The 17,544-nt window shown below is 45.9% G+C and overlaps 1 protein-coding gene across 1 annotated transcript in view; it reads right to left on the bottom strand.

Moving 5' to 3' along the window:
- Positions 1 to 1,937: 1,937 nt before the first annotated feature.
- The window catches only part of LOC148430677 (interleukin-12 receptor subunit beta-2-like), a 64,107-nt gene continuing 48,500 nt past the window's right edge, over positions 1,938 to 17,544 (bottom strand). Inside the window, exons 10-15 of the mRNA XM_088466543.1 lie at positions 15,498 to 15,599; positions 11,638 to 11,796; positions 9,480 to 9,623; positions 5,867 to 5,957; positions 4,640 to 4,739; positions 1,938 to 3,470 (exon numbers count right to left, since the gene is read on the bottom strand). Of these exons, the coding sequence (XP_088322669.1) occupies positions 3,006 to 3,470; positions 4,640 to 4,739; positions 5,867 to 5,957; positions 9,480 to 9,623; positions 11,638 to 11,796; positions 15,498 to 15,599 (1,061 nt within the window). The 3' untranslated portion in view covers positions 1,938 to 3,005. The remainder of the gene's footprint in view (positions 3,471 to 4,639; positions 4,740 to 5,866; positions 5,958 to 9,479; positions 9,624 to 11,637; positions 11,797 to 15,497; positions 15,600 to 17,544) is intronic.

Raw genomic sequence — 17,544 nt, 5'->3', positions numbered from 1 at the left:
TCTAGCCCTGCTCAAGTCATGTAACTCTTGTGCTGCAGAAGTAGATGTGGAGGACTGGGTCTTAGAGGGTGTCGAAGTCAAATAATTGGATGAAGTAGTTTGCAATTATTATCTAGCGATACTATCGTCTTTGTATGAAAACATGCGACTAGCACGCTACAGCGTGCTAGCGTGTATTTGCACATCACATGCGAATGCATTTTTATACATATTTATACATTTGCACACATACACTTATAAAATTGTTCCTACACACTGTCATTATAACCAGGGTTGATAGTTATTTATAGTTATTAATAACTATACAGAGGACATATCATGTTTGGTATCATTCTAAATCCCTATTTGTTCGCAGACATCCGTTCCTATCGGCAAAGAGATCGCACCTTGCGTATGCAAGTTATGGATGATAGGGAATTAATGATAAAAATATTATTGTCTGTGTAATGTAAATGGACAGTTTGAAGTGAACTAGGTTTTTTGGAGGGAAATCATGTTTCAGCAGTTGGAGATCTGACCCCCATCTTTTGTGGGCACCCTTTGAACTGACCAATGTCCTGTTTCACACCAGACTGACCTGAAGCCTGAACCAATGGAAACGTGCCAAATCACCTCCTTTGTTATCTGTGTAACAAACTGTATATATCTCTGATCCCTGGGACCAGCAAACAGTTTCCTTTGTGTGACCACAGACTTCAGGATTGAATGGCTGTTTGCTGGATCCAGAGCGCTTGCGTATGTATCGGCTGTACTTTGTACTTATTGCATTAATTGTTAATCTGCTATCTTTTATTATTAAATCACTTTGTGCTTTGGAACCACACTATTGAGATTGGAAAGCATTCATTGAACAGCGACTAGATGAACGTAACAAGGGTCATAATCCTCCAGCCCCTTCTGTAGTCCCAACTACGACATATTGCTCAGACTTTACCAAGGCGGGGCGATGGGCAGCACCCCCCGTGTTTCCCCAGATGGGGTTCACACAGCAGGCGGTTTTGCCCTCATAGGGCCAGCCCTTACAGATTTCACCCATGCCGGTTCAATCTGTGCCACCGCCATGGATAGATACTGTCTACTGCAGTGCAGAACCTGACAGATACCTCGGTTATCCTCCAGGTTATGCTTCATGGGGATAAACCCCTTAGCCCGGCCAAACGGTCCATGCCGTCATCACCATCTACACAATAGGATGATTATGACGACACTGATAACGGGGAGATGGTAGAGGAGGATGACTGAGCCCTCTCCGCAAGAGGAGGAGTCTAAGTCAAAAATCAATATTCCTGCTCTGATCCGTGCTGCTCGTTCAGCCCTAGTCATAGAGGAGGATGAACCTCCTACTCCTCGGTGCAAACATTCTCTGGTCAAAGAAATGAGGATTACGTCTGCAGTTTTTCCTTTATCTGACCAGCTAGTGGAGCATAAGGAAGTGGCGTGGAAATTGCCTGGGAAGCGATTTCAGCCTCAGAGACGCCTGGCTTTATGCCTATCCTGAGGAACTTTGTACTAAATGGGAATCGCCTCCGGCGGTGGTCTCATGTGACGCGCTTAATAAACAGTGCTACTCTACTTAATGCCATCCATTTCTTTCTTAAAGGACCACGTATAGGAAGGTAGAAGTGTGTTAAAAATCAATGTATTCTCTTTCAGGAGCAGTTTCCAAACCAGCTATGGCTATCTTCTGGGTGGCCAAGGCTATAGAGTTCTGGGCAGACTCCCCAGAGGAGTCTTTTCTGTCGGATGCTACCACACATCAAGTGACACCGGTGGGTGACCTCTGTGATTCGGCTAAATATATCACTGAGGTGGCTTTGGTGTTGGATGTTCCTATATATCGATTTTTATGCGATCTGTTTAAAAAAAGAAACATTTATTTATTTTTTTAATAAAATTGTGTTGGATAAGTTTTAAATAGATGTTGATCCAGTTCAATTGTATAAAAAAAATAATAATAATTTCTGAACTGTTTTTGGGAAAAAAAAATTGTGCCAGTTAAGTGGTTAATAAACAAATGAGGATATTTATTTCACACTGATACATTATTGCTACAAATAAAGTATAAGGAAGGAAACCTATAATTAAGTATTGTGTTCCCTCCTCTCCAATAAAATACTCCCTGTCTTGGTGTACCCATGTTGTACAGTCCACAGCTGGGATTTGTGAGGAACCAGCACGCTGAATGGTGGCATTTATGTCTGGCCAGCACTGGGGCTGTGTAATTGGTTGCTTGCTTAGTGTACACATCACCTAGGGAACCAATAGGCTGCACTCTCATGCCTTACCTTCCAAAATGGCTGCCTTCAGTGTGTGCATCGACCAGTTCCTTCCCTTGGTGCAACTGTTCCAAGCTACCACTAGGTGGCAGTACTGCTCCTAGAATGTACACAGGAGTTTGCCTTCACTGCCAAGTTATCCTGCAATGGGCATTTAATGAACCACTAACCCTAATGTGCCGGCTGAATTGTCAGCTGACGGGAAAAAATATCCAAATTTTCATACATTTAGAACTTCTGATTATATCAGTTTTCCTCCACATCCTTTAGTACAGGAAATCTTGCTGCTGTGTGCAATTGTTTATCCGTGGTAAATGGCTGCTGTGTGTATTTGGATGATATGGGCAGGGGGTATTCAACATGCGGCTCTACAGCTGATGTGGAACTATACATCCCAGCATGCCCTGCCACAGTTTCCGCGTTTCCTGGTAGCAAAACTGTGGCAGGCCATGCTGGGATGTGTAATTTCACAGCAGCTGGATGACCACACATTGAATGGTATAGTGGCTTTATCCCAATCCGCCTAGCGCACATGGACATTTTATGCAGGAGGCAGCGTTCTAAAAACTTTTGTTACGTTTATATTAGTGCAGGTCCCGGACTGATTTCAGTATGTGCTCATTTTATGGCTGCGTTGCTGATGAACTCTCTGTAGGTCTAGAACCTGTCTTAGTGACACCGTTCCTGATTGGCTGACGTATTATATGGGAAGACGCACAGAGGGGGTCACTAGTTGATTTGTACAGAGTCCAGCCTGATTGTCCTGCCAGTGGTGATCCATGATGGAATGGAGAACTGGAGCTGGAACGGTTCTTCATGCTCTTCCTCGTCAGCCATGGTGATGTTCAACACGTTGGTTGGCAGATAGTCCACTTTAATATCATGGTTGACCAAGTAGTCTGATGGTGGTACACTTGTCAGTGGCTGAGGAGGCTCCAATGACTTGTACAGACTGTTCTCTTTGTGTTGTAGGGTCAGGAGAGCTGTAAAAGCTTCCAAATCATTCTGCAGGTTTATTCCGCTTTCCGCTGGTCTGATCTCACTTAAATCGCTCTCACCCTCGTTAATTATAAATGGCGAGGGGGGAAGTTCACTTTCCTCATCTTCACTGACCATCTCTTCTATTTCCAATGTGTCCGTCTCATCATAGTTGGAGCTGCCTGACGGATGGTGCGGAAGAATCTCCATTTTATCCTTCAAGACAAGGCAGCAATTGTGTCAATATAATTACGCACACCCTGCACCCATAATAGTAATAGGCCAATGATGCTCTTACTTAAAGTGCTTTAGTGCACACTACTGTACTTGTGCAACAGCCACACATGGTAAAAGTCCACCGGCAACCATTTTGGGGTGCAGACTTCCTTTAGAACTTTTGTCTGTGCACACGATTCAGTCGCCTGAATCAAGCAACGCGTTTTGTCAAGGGGTGCCTGTACCATATTTAAATTAGTAGCGCCTTCCACATAAAGTGGATCATATTGGCGAAGCTGCTGTCGCAGCGTTTTACATGGGGAAGTACAGCTATAGATTAACCAGCTGTCGGAGGACAATTCACACGAGAGTGGCGGTGTGACCGGTAAATGCAGTTACGGAATGCTCATTAGCTCTATTAAGAGAAAAAACAACATTTCAGCTTTTTCAATTTATCATCTTACCCAGTTTTTTTTTTTTTAAAACATGACTTCATCAGGTATTCGTGTCCTTATTGAGCTATGCAATCATTTGACTTGATACAATCCCATGTCTTGGTTTCTATATTGTCACTTCTTACTATATTATAGGCATTTCTGCGTATGTACTACTTGTTAGTGGCAGGATATTTTGAATCTGTATATCTGGTCTAGGAGAATACACGGGTTGGGTATGAAATTCACGGCTGTCGGGATGACGCTGGTCAGAATACCAACAGCCAGAATCCCGACACCCTTGGTAAGTATCTTTCTAACCCACCCTCCCCGGTACCTAACCTCCCCCTCCCCGCACCCTAAACCTAACACTCCCTCCCCAGTGCTTAATCCTAACCCTCCCCCTAATGCCTAACCTCACTCTAATACCCCGATACTTACCTTTGGGATACTGGTGTCAGGATCCCGACCTGTCAGGATTTCGGCGCTGGGATGCAGACTACATCCCAAATAAAATAGTCAATTTTTTACATTGCCCTGGGGAAGCCGGAGCAGAAATTTTAATGACTCTGGAATTCTATTAAAAAAATGGAAGATTATTTTATAATGAAGAGTATTTGTAAAATTTACATTTTTAACTGGGAAATAAATGAGCTACTGTAATGTTTCTAGGTATTTCTAGTACTGATGAAGCCGACATCTCCAGGTGTGATGTCACATGGTACAAGCACTCACCTTCGTAGAGATATACTCCTTGGCCCAGTCACAGTTGGCCGGGTCAGGGACAGTTTTGTCGTACCAGTGGGGCAGGATTCCAGATAGGAGGATTCCCAGTCTGGAAAGTAATAGGGAATTAGTTATTCATAAAACACCTCACAATAATGATATTCTCTACACCCCTATAAATCATGTGAGTTTGTGAAAGGGTTATGTAATACAAAACCACCTGGCCTGTCTAAAAATTAGTACACCAAAAAAAAAAAAAAACCATTATGAAATACAAACTCCTATCACCACTAAGATTTAAGCTGGGTACACACTCTATGCTAAATATTGTTTCTAAGTCGCTGTGTCGCACGTCAGATGGGATGTTGCAATGAGTGATGTGGTGCACATTGTGTAGTGTGTACACAGACAAACACACAACAACACAATATATTGGTTGAAGATTGCATAGTGGGTACATTCTGTATTTTGGGATTTAGTGATATTAGAACGACAGTCACATAATGTGTAACCTTGTATAGTGTATACCCAGGTTTTGTTAAACAGTTGACTTATAACAGTCTGCAACCACTACCTAGTTTTATCAGCGCTACTGTAAACCAAACCATTCCTAGCATACTGTATTGGTTTTTTTTTTTTTTTTTTTAAATAAAAGCCTGACCAGTAAATTAGTTCAGAACACAAAGACAGAACATTTTTAAATTTGATTTAATATGCCAAAAAAAAAGTCTGTTGTCACTAAATTGATTGGTGGTGGCAGATTGCTATACCAAAATGCAAAACAGGTTCTTTAAACTAAAAACAAAAACTGCACTTGGGGAAGGCTGGAAGGATTGGACAATTCTCTGTAGTAGACTGATTCTCCCACCCCAATTTCTATTTCTTAGAGGTCAGTACACAACAGCAATATGATGGGGAGAGTAATGTGACACAACATTACAGCTAGTTACCATTTCTAAGATCATTTCATCACCTTTTAAACCTTGTTCCGTCTTGCCTAGGCCCCCTGCCCTCTTTCACCACTGCTCTCTCCAAGAACAGTTCTAATAATGGGTTCTACAAATATTCATTATAACTGGATATTCTGCACATAGGCATTTGAAATATGATTTAAAAATACCTCAAACAAACTATGGGCTAATACACCCCCCTAGAAGGAATCTTTGTCATTTAAAATGTTATTGTCCCCGTTAACTTTTTTTTTTTTCTCCCTTTGGTAAACTGTGTTTTGCTCACCTTTGTTGTATGGATGGGATGCAGCACAGTATAACTGCTAAAAACAGGAGTATTATGACCACAACGATAATTATGTACTCATTTTGTGACCCTAGAAAATAAAATGCATCACAAGAAATAATGAAGAGCCAGCAATTACCTTTTGGTACATGATACAGTATTTGTAAAGTAACCACCAGCAGTCTACTTCATTTATAATCTATGCTGGGAGGGGGGTTAATCAATTCTGCACAATTGCCTCCACAACTAGTATCAGGACTCGAATTAAATAGTAATGTGCACAGCCGGCCATAGCAAGGATTTATACCCCCTAAGGCTGCAAGAGGTAACACCTGCTGGGTTTTAAGGCGCACGTCCACTAGCAGATCAAAAAAACGACTGCACGATTATGACACTGTAATTGTGCAGTCATTTCACAGTCTGGTGCTGTACTTAAACTGAACCTTCAGTCGTTCGGTGAAGGCACATCAATCATCCCCGAACATGCTCAACCTGACGTTATCGGCAGGTCGGTCAGCATGTTCGGCCGATGATTGATGTCGGAATGACCAGTGGGAGCGCGCATTGCTGGTCGTTTCCGACATTAATGTGCGCGATTCATGTGCGATTGAACGTTCTCGTTCAATCGAAATCGGCAAGTGGATGTGCGCCTTTAGTTTAAAATCTTCTACAGTAGATTGTAACATTAAATATGTATATATGTTTTAATTTCCCAAACATTGGGCATAATTCAGTGCACTGTTGAACGCACATTCCCGCTTATCGGGGATCTGTGCGGCCTGTTCTGCAAGTATGCCTGCGCCTCGCCCCGTTTTCCGGGAGTGGCAAGGCCAGGACCTGTGTCCTTTGACACAAATTCCTGGCACCGCAAGCCAGCCACCCTGCGTAAGCTGAGGTAAAGGCCCCCATACATCAGCAATCTGAAAACCACAATTGAACAAGTTGAATATTTATTGTCCGATTTTAGGATTCCCAATCTAGCAATCTGCGCCCACATATTACATATCTATTTCAATGATTTGCAGATCGATTGCAGCAAACACAGATCTGCCAATCTTGAAAGGCCCATCCTTTTATTGGTAACAGTCTGCAAATCTGCTGATCATGTCCATACACTAGCAATCTACAGCCCCAATCCATCTGTGACATCAACATGTTGGACAATCTGATTGAACAATTCCAATCACATTTTGGTTGCAGTCTGCGATCTGTGAAGCCCATACTGTACATTGCAGATTTTTATACACAATTCATTGCAAATTGCAGAATTGCCAGAAATCGATTTGCTGATGTATGGGGGAGCCTTTACTCAGCTGGCCGGCGCCGTCCAACATTGCGACCGGCTGTGACCTCGGTCGCAGTGCTGGGATCTCAGATGCAGAAGGGGGTGTCAAGCAGCTGTGCAATTCTGTCCTTGCTAAAACAAAAAAATGCCAATGCAACTGGTGTCTGTGTGCAACACAATGAAAACTGAATGCTTAAACCAGAAGTGCCCAAACTCCACCATCCCAGTCCACATTTTAAGGATTTCCATGCTTGAGCATAGATGACTTAAATCATATTGACTGAGGTACTTATTAACCCATCTGGACACATGCATGGACATCCTTAAAACCTGGTCCGTAACCTGGTTTTTAAGAGTACCTAAAATCGTAAATATCCAACTCTTAATATTGTAGTTTAACACTATACACACCAAGTTATCTCCACTACATAGTTTGGCCATGGAGAGCACCTGAGTGTGTAGTTACAATTATCAATGGTTTGAAAAAAAAAAATTAGCAAAATGTCTGGGAGCAAACACTTTATCTATATACACCCCAACGGCTTTATGCGAGGGAAAGTTCTATAACGGCCCCTACACCCTAGACGATATTTTGAATGATTTGGCCAATTCCTACATATCGGAACGACAAATAGTCAACTGTGTACACACTACGCGTGCTCCCGCGGTGTTGGTCGTCGCATCTTCAGATCTTTTGTAAGTGCAGGAAGGTCTGTCAATCTTGTTAGCGATTCCCCTCAGATCGTGCAGTGTGTACACAGTACAGAACGACCAGGCGATATGGTCAGTGGCGTCCCTCACCCCACTGACATCTGGTGCGGGGAGAGCTAGAGTGCGCAAGGCTCCACCAAAAAGTGGGCATGGCCTTGCTGGAAGGAGGCGTGGCCTCGCAGCCGGACCCTTGTTCGGCGTTCTCATCACTCGGGGGGTGGTGGGAGGTGCTGGCCGCCCTGTGTGCAGAGCTGGCCGGCTCAGTCATTGAGGGTGAATCAGCACTTTGCTGTCACCCCTCGGTGGGTGACACCCAGGTGCGGCCCGCACCCCCCTTGTAACGCCACTGAATATGGCATTGGTTACATTATATAGTTAATGATCTAACCACCAAATGATGCAAGATATATATCGTTTGTTAGATTGCACAGTGTGTATGCACTAGCTTGTTTTCCCGGCGTTCAAGAGAAATAGTTAATGACTTCGCATCTTTTGCACGTCTAGTCCGGTGGTTCTCCAACTCGGTCCTCTGGACCTCAGGTCACCCAGCAGGAGCACAAGTGTAGTCATTACTCACTGACACATTTTAAAGATCCACAGGTGGTGCTAATTATCTCACTTGTGATTCTGTGAAGACACCTGGAAAACATGCACTGTGTGGGGTCCTAAGGACTGAGGGCCTGATTCAGAGCCGGACGCTCTGACCAGAGCGCTCGCTCTGAATCAGGGCCCTCCTCCATTAAAATGGAGCGTCCTCCTGGACGCTCGTATAGCTGTGGGTCACCACCCACAGCATATACGAGCGTCCAAGAAGATGGTCGCGATGGTCTTGACCATCGGACTTGCGACGGAGACCCTGCGGTAGGGTCTCCCAGCCACAAGCCCTGGAGTGATTTTGGCTCTATCAGAGCCAAAATCACTCCCACTGATATCACTAGTGATGTCAGTGGGGCCGGCTTCAGACGGTAGGCGTTCCCATGGGAACGCCTCCGTCTGGCAGGCACGCCCACCAAAGGGGGCGTGCTGTCAATCAACATCGACAGCACGCCCCCTTTGGTGCGAGACCCGGAGCGACAGCTTGGCTGTCGCAGTCCGGGTCTTGCGCATGCGCACGACGGAGCTCCGTCCGTGCATGCGCAGTGGGGAACATCGGCCCACTTGCGAGCGTACTGTCGCTTGCGAGTGGGTCTGAATGACCCCCGTGAGTTTGAGAACCTGTGGTGTACTGTGTACCTAGCTTAAGGTTTTGCTTGGTAAATGTAGGTGGTAGTCTTAATGTAAATAAATGTTTAGAACATGGTTTTTTTGGCCCTTTAAACCAGAAATTCTGATTTGTTCTTTCTAGATCCATAAACTTTCCCCCCTCTATGGAAACGCAGGTCCCGGAGAGGTTAGTAATCCTATGGGATGTTCCCACAGCATCAAACACTCTCTTATTTGGCATCTGCTGTTGGAGTTATTTGTGTATTTGGTTGGAACGAGACGCAGTTCGGACTGATCAGGGGAACGTGGCTCAGTATGTCCCAATACTTGTGGAGTTATTGGACTGTTGGGAGGCGAGCAGCATTACCAGTACATTGTATAAAAGGGAAACCGAGATTTAGCATAGTTTATCACCTTCCTGCGAGAGCGCGAATCGTCCTATGAGAGCGCTAGGACTTTCCCCGGCATCGTTGGAGCAGGTCATCCATATAATATACTGGGCGTTGTCCTCAATGTTATTTATCTTATACTGATGAAAGGTCGACTGATTGGAGAATACTGGGGAGGGGAAAATCAGAACACAATGTTGTATATTCCCATTACATAGTGGGTCATGTAGGTTCTAGAAATGTACCATAACAATCAATATCAACTCTGATTAAAAGATGGCACCTTAGTCCGGTATCCGGTCTAAAGATCTACAGTAAAAAGGTAGACAATGTCTTGATAGACAACGGATGTTAGACATGCAACAGGCCGACGGGGACAAAAGGTCGACATTTTGACACCGACTGCCATTTGTACCTGTCGACATTCTTACATTTCGACCTTTTGTACCTGTCGACCTATTGCCTGTCTAACATCTGGTGTCTATCTAGACATTGTCTACCTTTTTACTGTAGATCTTTCAATCCATAACGCTTAGTCCTACCCACGTAAAAAATAAAATGTGTGTGCTTTGCTTTCACCTCAAACAACAAAAGGGGACCATATATATATATAAATATATATATATAAATCCGAATTCTTAGTAAACAATGGGTGAGGGTAGTCTGGGTCCTAGGTTGCCTACTGCAGAGGTTCCCAAACTCCGCCTTTACAGTCCATGTTTTAAGGATAGCAAAAATGTTCCTGAAAATACAAAAAGGCGCTGACGTGTTGCTTCTCCCAGCAGCTGCAAAAAGGAGATAGTCTCCAATGATAAACATGAAAATGACACAAAGCAGCGCTGATGACTAAATCCTTATTACAATTTAATAAACATATAAAATGTAAAACCACATGATCCTATTGCATATGATATGTAAAATTGAGAACATTACATTTATAAGTGCTGCTGTTTTGAACTTGGATCCACTTAGGTTACTAAGTCTGCATTAACCGTTACAGCATTCCAGGGTCAGCAGCCTTTAAATGCTGGTTGCAGCTCTTTGCTCTCAATTTACATATCATATACATAAAAAAAACCATATGATCCTATTGTATGTGTCATGTGGTTTTACATTTTATATGTTTATTAAATTGTAATAAGGATTTAGTAATCAGCGCTGCTTTGTACCATTTTCATGTTTTAAGGATGTCAGTGCATGAGCACAGGTGCCTTAATTAGTATCTCAATTTGATTAAACCATCTGGTCTTAAGCAATGGCTATCCTTAAGACCTGGACTGTAATGGCAGGGGTGAGAATGTCATAGTGGTTCATCCATTAGGCCAGAGTTTAAGACATAAAATATGTGCTCATACCGAAGCCTAAAAGAGGCCGTTGCTAAGATACTACTGTAGGCTTCATAAATATAGGAGTGTAACTTTACAGGAGCCCAGATAAGTCTGAGAGCCGCATTTGGAAACAGTAAAAATTTGGAAAGATTCACTTTAAAGCCTGATTATTTCACGTAACATCCGATCCCTCTGCAACTTCTATCAGAAAAATAAAATAGATAAAGTTTTTTTTTTTTTTTTTTAACCAAAAATGGCAATGAGGTCGACATAATTGTGTCGGCAAATGTGATTCTCTATATATGAACAAATGTTTAAATTGTGCCAAAGTTGCCTTGGATGGCATTGCCGGATCATCCATTTGGCAGTCGGCTCCTGAACTAAGGGCCCAAATTACCCTAACCAACTTTTTTTTTTTATTACAAGTGTAGGGGATATGGGCACCCAAACCAGTATGTGGTTTACGGCACTAGGGTGTATATTTACTAAAGTGCTGGTTTATAGAAGTGGAGATGTTGCCCATAGCAACCAATCAGATTCTAGCTATTATCCTTTAGAAGGTGCTAGATAAATGATAAGTAGAATCTGATTGGTTGCTTTGGGCAACATCTCCACTTCTATAAACTCTCACTTTAGTAAATATTCCCCCTAGGAGTCTTAATCCATCTCTGGCTGAAGGCAGCGTATTCCAGTATTCTACACCTTTTATTAATGTTAAAATAGAAGAAGTACAATAAAACCCCCCATGCTCAGGGCCCCAATCTTCTAGTTCCACCATCTGACCGTATTATAGGCTCTGTCTGCAAAACGCTCCTTTATTAAATCGCACAGTATGAAATGTTGTGCGTTACGTACTCGGAAACTTCCTAGTGGCCTGTGAGGACAGGTGGCGCAGGTATATGTCGTGCCGGACGAGGCATCCCATCTGCTGGTCTGGGGAGATTTCCTTCCACGTGACCAGTATGGATTTATCTATCCCAACTTTATAGTTAAATACAGGAGCGGTCAAAGGAGCTGGGGACACACAAGAAAGCAACAGCGTTAGGTGAGGTAAGTGCCCAAGTTACAGTGTTACACAGCATTAACATGATATGGGTCCCATCTATTAATAATCGCATTTGTAATGGACACCTGCAGGAACAGGGGCTCGGAAAGTAGCCCCTCCCTGCGATGTGCCCGGGGTGCTGCCGGGGCTACCATTGCCGAGGAGGGTACCAGGGAAACCCTCTGCCCGCTAATTATGCCAACTGTTGCCTAGAGGCTACAACAGGCGAATGCCATCGTATTCTGGATGTTGGTAAATCTGGCCGCACCGCATCCCCCATAGAAACCTATGGTGGCTGCAACTGCCGGCGGGAATGGAGGTATCGGACATATCTGCTGCGTCCCATCCATCATACATGGGGGTGATACTATATATTTCCCGCAACCCCCCGAAAGCACTTATAATAAGCTGCAAATATTTAATGATAAATGGGCCCCTATGTGATATAAGAGAAAAGTGACCATTTCTGAGGCACAATGGTCAAAAGTATCAAAGTCACATTAAAGGTGAAACCTCGCACCTCTTTATAACCTCCCCGTTCATTACAGTAAAGAAAACTTATCAGATTTCTCCTAAAACGCTGCCTATTTTAGCCTCACTTATGGCTGCATGTAATGATGAGTGCCTGACGCTTAGAACAGGACAATGAATGCTATCGTTATACGCTCGATTCAGACTCGGTCGCTAGATGCGTACACTCGTTCTCAAGAGGATGCAAATTCGGCTAAGTGACGGCATGGCAGGCGAACGCACAGCAAGGCATAAGCACGCCCACTATGTCTTGGCGTACGATCACTTTTTGAATGCAGACGGCCACCAGCCTGTCTTAAGATGCCCACTTGAGCACGTCATTTCCAGAAAGTGTATGCAACCATCGGTACATCGGGTACCATCGGGAGCATTCGTAGCACTTGAGGTTGACTATACCCTACTTCAGTGTAAAAACCAGCCAGGTGACGTGCACTATGACGCTGCCTGCTAATTATGCACGCCTCTGAAATGGCGTTAAGACGCTCAGGCACGCCTGCGTTCGCACCTCCGCTCCCCCTTTTCTAGTGGCCAGCCCCTGTTACCACCCACAAACTGCTTCTCTGGTCACTCACTCTGCTGGGCTGTCTATGCTCGGCAAACGAACGCTTCCCGATCATTCGCAGTGGTTCGTGCACGCGCATTGCAATGCATGCGCATAATTCGAACCATCAGCAGCTACGAGCGGATGCTTCTTAGCGTCCGGTTCTGAATCAGACCCTCGGTTCCAAGTCCTGCACTGAGCTCCAATTGCCGGTCGGAGTAATGTACAGGACCGGAAATGAAGCTGCAATTAGCCAGTAATAGGGCAGACTGAAAAGTAGCTCTTGGGTGCGAATAGCAAGAAGAAAACTGGAAAATCATGGGTTAAATAAAAAGTGACCAGTGAATAGGGTTTTTATTGCCTACTGACAATCAATAAATTGGGTCAGTATTGGTCACCAGCAACCAGTGAGATGGATCTTTATTGCCCACTAGCTACCAGAGAATTGAATCAGCAATGCCCACTAGGTACCAGTGGAGGAATTATATATCAGCCACTAGTGAGTCTGTGTAACCTATTATACCCCTTTTACACCAGAGCAAAAGCCTGGGTTATTGCTGGGTCTACCCAGGTCGCAGCTTAGTGGAAAAGGGTCCCTGAAAAATAACCCGGGTAAAGTGACCCAGCAATCCAACCCAGGTAACTACCAGGATTGGACCCTGGGAAATAGTGCAGTGTAAACGGTGCGACCCGGGTCATCCGACCTGGGCCATTTCTAAAATGAGCTGATTGGTGGTTGTGGAGCAGTCACCTCCCACTGTTTATGACATCACAGGTTTAGCAGGGCAGACCTGGGAGTAACCCAGATCAAAGGTGCAGTGTAAATGGTGTCTGACCTGGGTTGGAACCATGTCCAAAAACCCATGTCAGACCCGGGTTTTTGGTGGAAAAAAAAGAGGTATTAGTAATTTGTAGCTCTGTAATATCCACTAGCCACCCGTGAATAAGGATTATATATCCCCACTAGCCACTTGTATTGTGTACCGGGGATTCGAATGGGTTCTGCATAGAGGGGCTGATTCAGAGATGGACGCTTTTTTACCAATTTTCACGGAGCCAATGTTTAGAGGACTGCGCATGTGTCTCGATACAGCTGCGACATCGGTCGCAGTGCGCTGTAAGCTGCAGCATATCAGTCAACCATTTCGGGGGTGGAGACGGGGGCGTGGCACATAACACGGGGGTGTGGCCTCCATATTGTGGGAGTGCCGAAGCACAGATTCACTGGCCAGCTTATATGCGTGGATATTCTCAGTAACCTTAGGGTTACTCAGATGTCCGATGCGGTGACCCATGGTTGCCATGTTGATCGGACGCATATAGCAGATCAGAGAAGTCGGCAGTGGGCAACTTTTTACACCTTTAGACCTCCAGCGGCTTTTGCTTATTTTAGCGCTGCCGTAGCGGTGCCTCAGGCCCAGGGTCACTGTGCTGGTGCTGTGTATTGTGCCTCAGGCCCGGGGTCACTGTGCTGGTGCTGTGTATTGTGCCTCAGGCCCGGGGTCACTGTGCTGGTGCTGTATATTGTGCCTCAGGCCCGGGGTCACTGTGCTGGTGCTGCATATTGTGCCTCAGGCCCGGGGTCACTGTGCTGGTGCTGTGTATTGTGCCTCAGGCCCGGGGTCACTGTGCTGGTGCTGTGTATTGTGCCTCAGGCCCGGGGTCACTGTGCTGGTGCTGTGTATTATTGTGCCTCAGGCCCGGGGTCACTGTGCTGGTGCTGTGTATTATTGTGCCTCAGGCCCGAGGTCACTGTGCTGGTGCTGTGTATTATTGTGCCTCAGGCCCGAGGTCACTGTGCTGGTGCTGTGTATTATTGTGCCTCAGGCCCGGGTGTCACTGTGCTGGTGCTGTGTATTATTGTGCATCAGGCCCGAGGTCACTGTGCTGGTGCTGTGTATTGTGCCTCAGGCCCGGGGGTCACTGTGCTGGTGCTGTGTATTGTGCCTCAGGCCCGGGGTCACTGTGCTGGTGCTGCATATTGTGCCTCAGGCCCGGAGTCACTGTGCTGGTGCTGTGTATTGTGCCTCTGGCCCGGGGTCACTGTGCTGGTGCTGTGTATTGTGCCTCAGGCCCGGGGTCACTGTGCTGGTGCTGTGTATTATTGTGCATCAGGCCCGAGGTCACTGTGCTGGTGCTGTGTATTATTGTGCCTCAGGCCCGGGTGTCACTGTGCTGGTGCTGTGTATTATTGTGCATCAGGCCCGAGGTCACTGTGCTGGTGCTGTGTATTATTGTGCCTCAGGCCCGGGTGTCACTGTGCTGGTGCTGTGTATTATTGTGCCTCAGGCCCGGGTTCACTGTGCTGGTGCTGTGTATTGTGCCTCAGGCCCGGGGGGGGGGGGGGTCACTGTGCTGGTGCTGTGTATTGTGCCTCAGGCCCGGGGGGGGTCACTGTGCTGGTGCTGTGTATTGTGCCTCAGGCCCGGGGGTCTCTGTGCTGGTGCTGTGTATTGTGCCTCAGGCCCGGGGGTCTCTGTGCTGGTGCTGTGTATTGTGCCTCAGGCCCGGGGTCACTGTGCCTGTGCTGTGTATTGTGTTGGGTCATTTTGCTGATAGCATTCGTATCCTAACAATGTGTCTCGCACAAATCTGTACCTCTCTCTTGCGTTGAGCCCGTTGTGACTGCGGGAACCCCGGCCCTTCCTGACCACAGCAAGTAGACCCGGAACTGGTAACATACACGGGGCTGCAAAAGACCTGCATGCAAAGGTATTGTTATTACATTGTATTGTTATACTATTGCCTTCGGTTCTAAGGAAGAGAGTACTCTCTATAGACTATACAGGCCGGCTTCTGATTGGCACTAGTTATTACCCAGGCCATGTAAAATCTCCTACAGAGAAAACAGTGCTGAGCTATATAAAGACAGATAAATAGTAAAAACTCTCAATTAGATAAAAATATGACGAAAACTTTCAGGAAATCTTCTCCCTGATCTCTGCTGTAATAAGTTACTTACGTCTCTCAAATGGTCAAAGCTACAAAAAGACAGTTTCTCTGAATAAAGGGAGAATAAAGCTGGAGGTGTGGTGCGTTAACTAAACATAAAATAGGCAAACAGTAAACGTATAATAAAACGCATTTAATCAGAATTGAATTGTCCGTAATATCTACATAAATATTTCCCACCCTATATGTGACAGAAGGCGCTAATCCTAATACCATGAGCATCCTGCAAGAATCTTAGGGGCCTATTCATCATCCATTATGGGACCGTTACTAGAGTTTGCATGTTTTACTAACGGGCCAGGGCTGCAACTAGGGGGGGCTGGAGGTGCATGTTCGCCGCAGCACCCGCCGCCAGTGTCCTCCAGCCTGGCGCCACAGGGGGGCTCCAAGCCAGATGCCCATGAGTTGTTATTACCAGCGGGCGCCCGGCTCCTTCCCTGCAGCACCGCGGTAGCCGGAGGCTGGAATTCTCTCCTGAACTCCAGCTTCCGGCTCTCCCCACGGGCACAATGATGGTGCTGTGTATGACGTCTCTCCCATAGTTCCGATGAGCAGCCGGGCGAACCGGACGTCGGCAGACATAGGAGCGGGATTTAAGGTAAGTAATGTTTTTTTTGTTTGTGTAAGCGGTACTACAAGGGCACTACTACAGGGGCATTACTATATGGGCATTACTACGGGGCATTACTACAGGGGCATTACCATATGGGCATTACTATATGGGCACTATTACCAGGGGATTACTATATGGGCACTACTACGGGGGAATTGCCATATGGGCACTACTACAAGGGTATTACCATACGGGCACTACTACAGGGGCACTACTGCAGGGGCATTACCATATGGGCACTACTGCAGGGGCATTACCATGTGAGCATTACTATGGGGGCACTACCAGGGGGGCATTACCATATGGGTACTACTACAGAGGCATTACTACGGGGCACTACTACAGCTGCATTACTACAGGGGCATTACCATATGGGCACTACTACCGGGGCATTACTATATGGGCACTACCAGATGGGCACTACTACGGGGTCATTGCCATATGGGCACTACTACGGGGTCATTGCCATATGGGCACTACTACAGGAGCATTACTATGGGGGCATTACAACGGGGGCATTGCCATATGCGCACTACTACAGCGGCATTACCATGTGGGCACTACTACAGGAGCATTACTATGGGGGCATTACCATATGGGCACTACTACAGCGGCATTACTACAGGGGCATTACTATATGGGCATTGCCATATGGGCACTACTACAAGGGTATTACCATATGGGCACTACTACAGGGGCATTACTATGGGGGCATTACCATATGGGCACTACTACAGGGGCACTACTGCAGGGGCATTACCATATGGGCACTACTGCAGGGGCATTACCATGTGGGCACTACTACAGGAGCATTACTATGGGGGCATTACCATATGGGCACTACCAGGGGGGCATTACCATATGGGTACTACTACAGAGGCATTACTACGGGGCACTACTACAGCTGCATTACTACAGGGGCATTACCATATGGGCACTACTACCGGGGCATTACTATATGGGCACTACAGGGGCATTACCAGATGGGCACTACAGGGGCATTACCAGATGGGCACTACTACAGGAGCATTACTATGGGGGCATTACCATATGGGCACTACTACAGGAGCATTACAACGG

The sequence above is a fragment of the Taudactylus pleione genome, unplaced genomic scaffold, assembly GCF_031769625.1.
Source record: "Taudactylus pleione unplaced genomic scaffold, aTauple2 ptg003505l, whole genome shotgun sequence".
NCBI classification, from domain to species: Eukaryota; Metazoa; Chordata; class Amphibia; order Anura; family Myobatrachidae; genus Taudactylus; species Taudactylus pleione.
The sequence above is the reverse complement of the archived record's forward strand: the minus strand, read 5'-3'. Positions and strand labels throughout refer to the sequence as shown.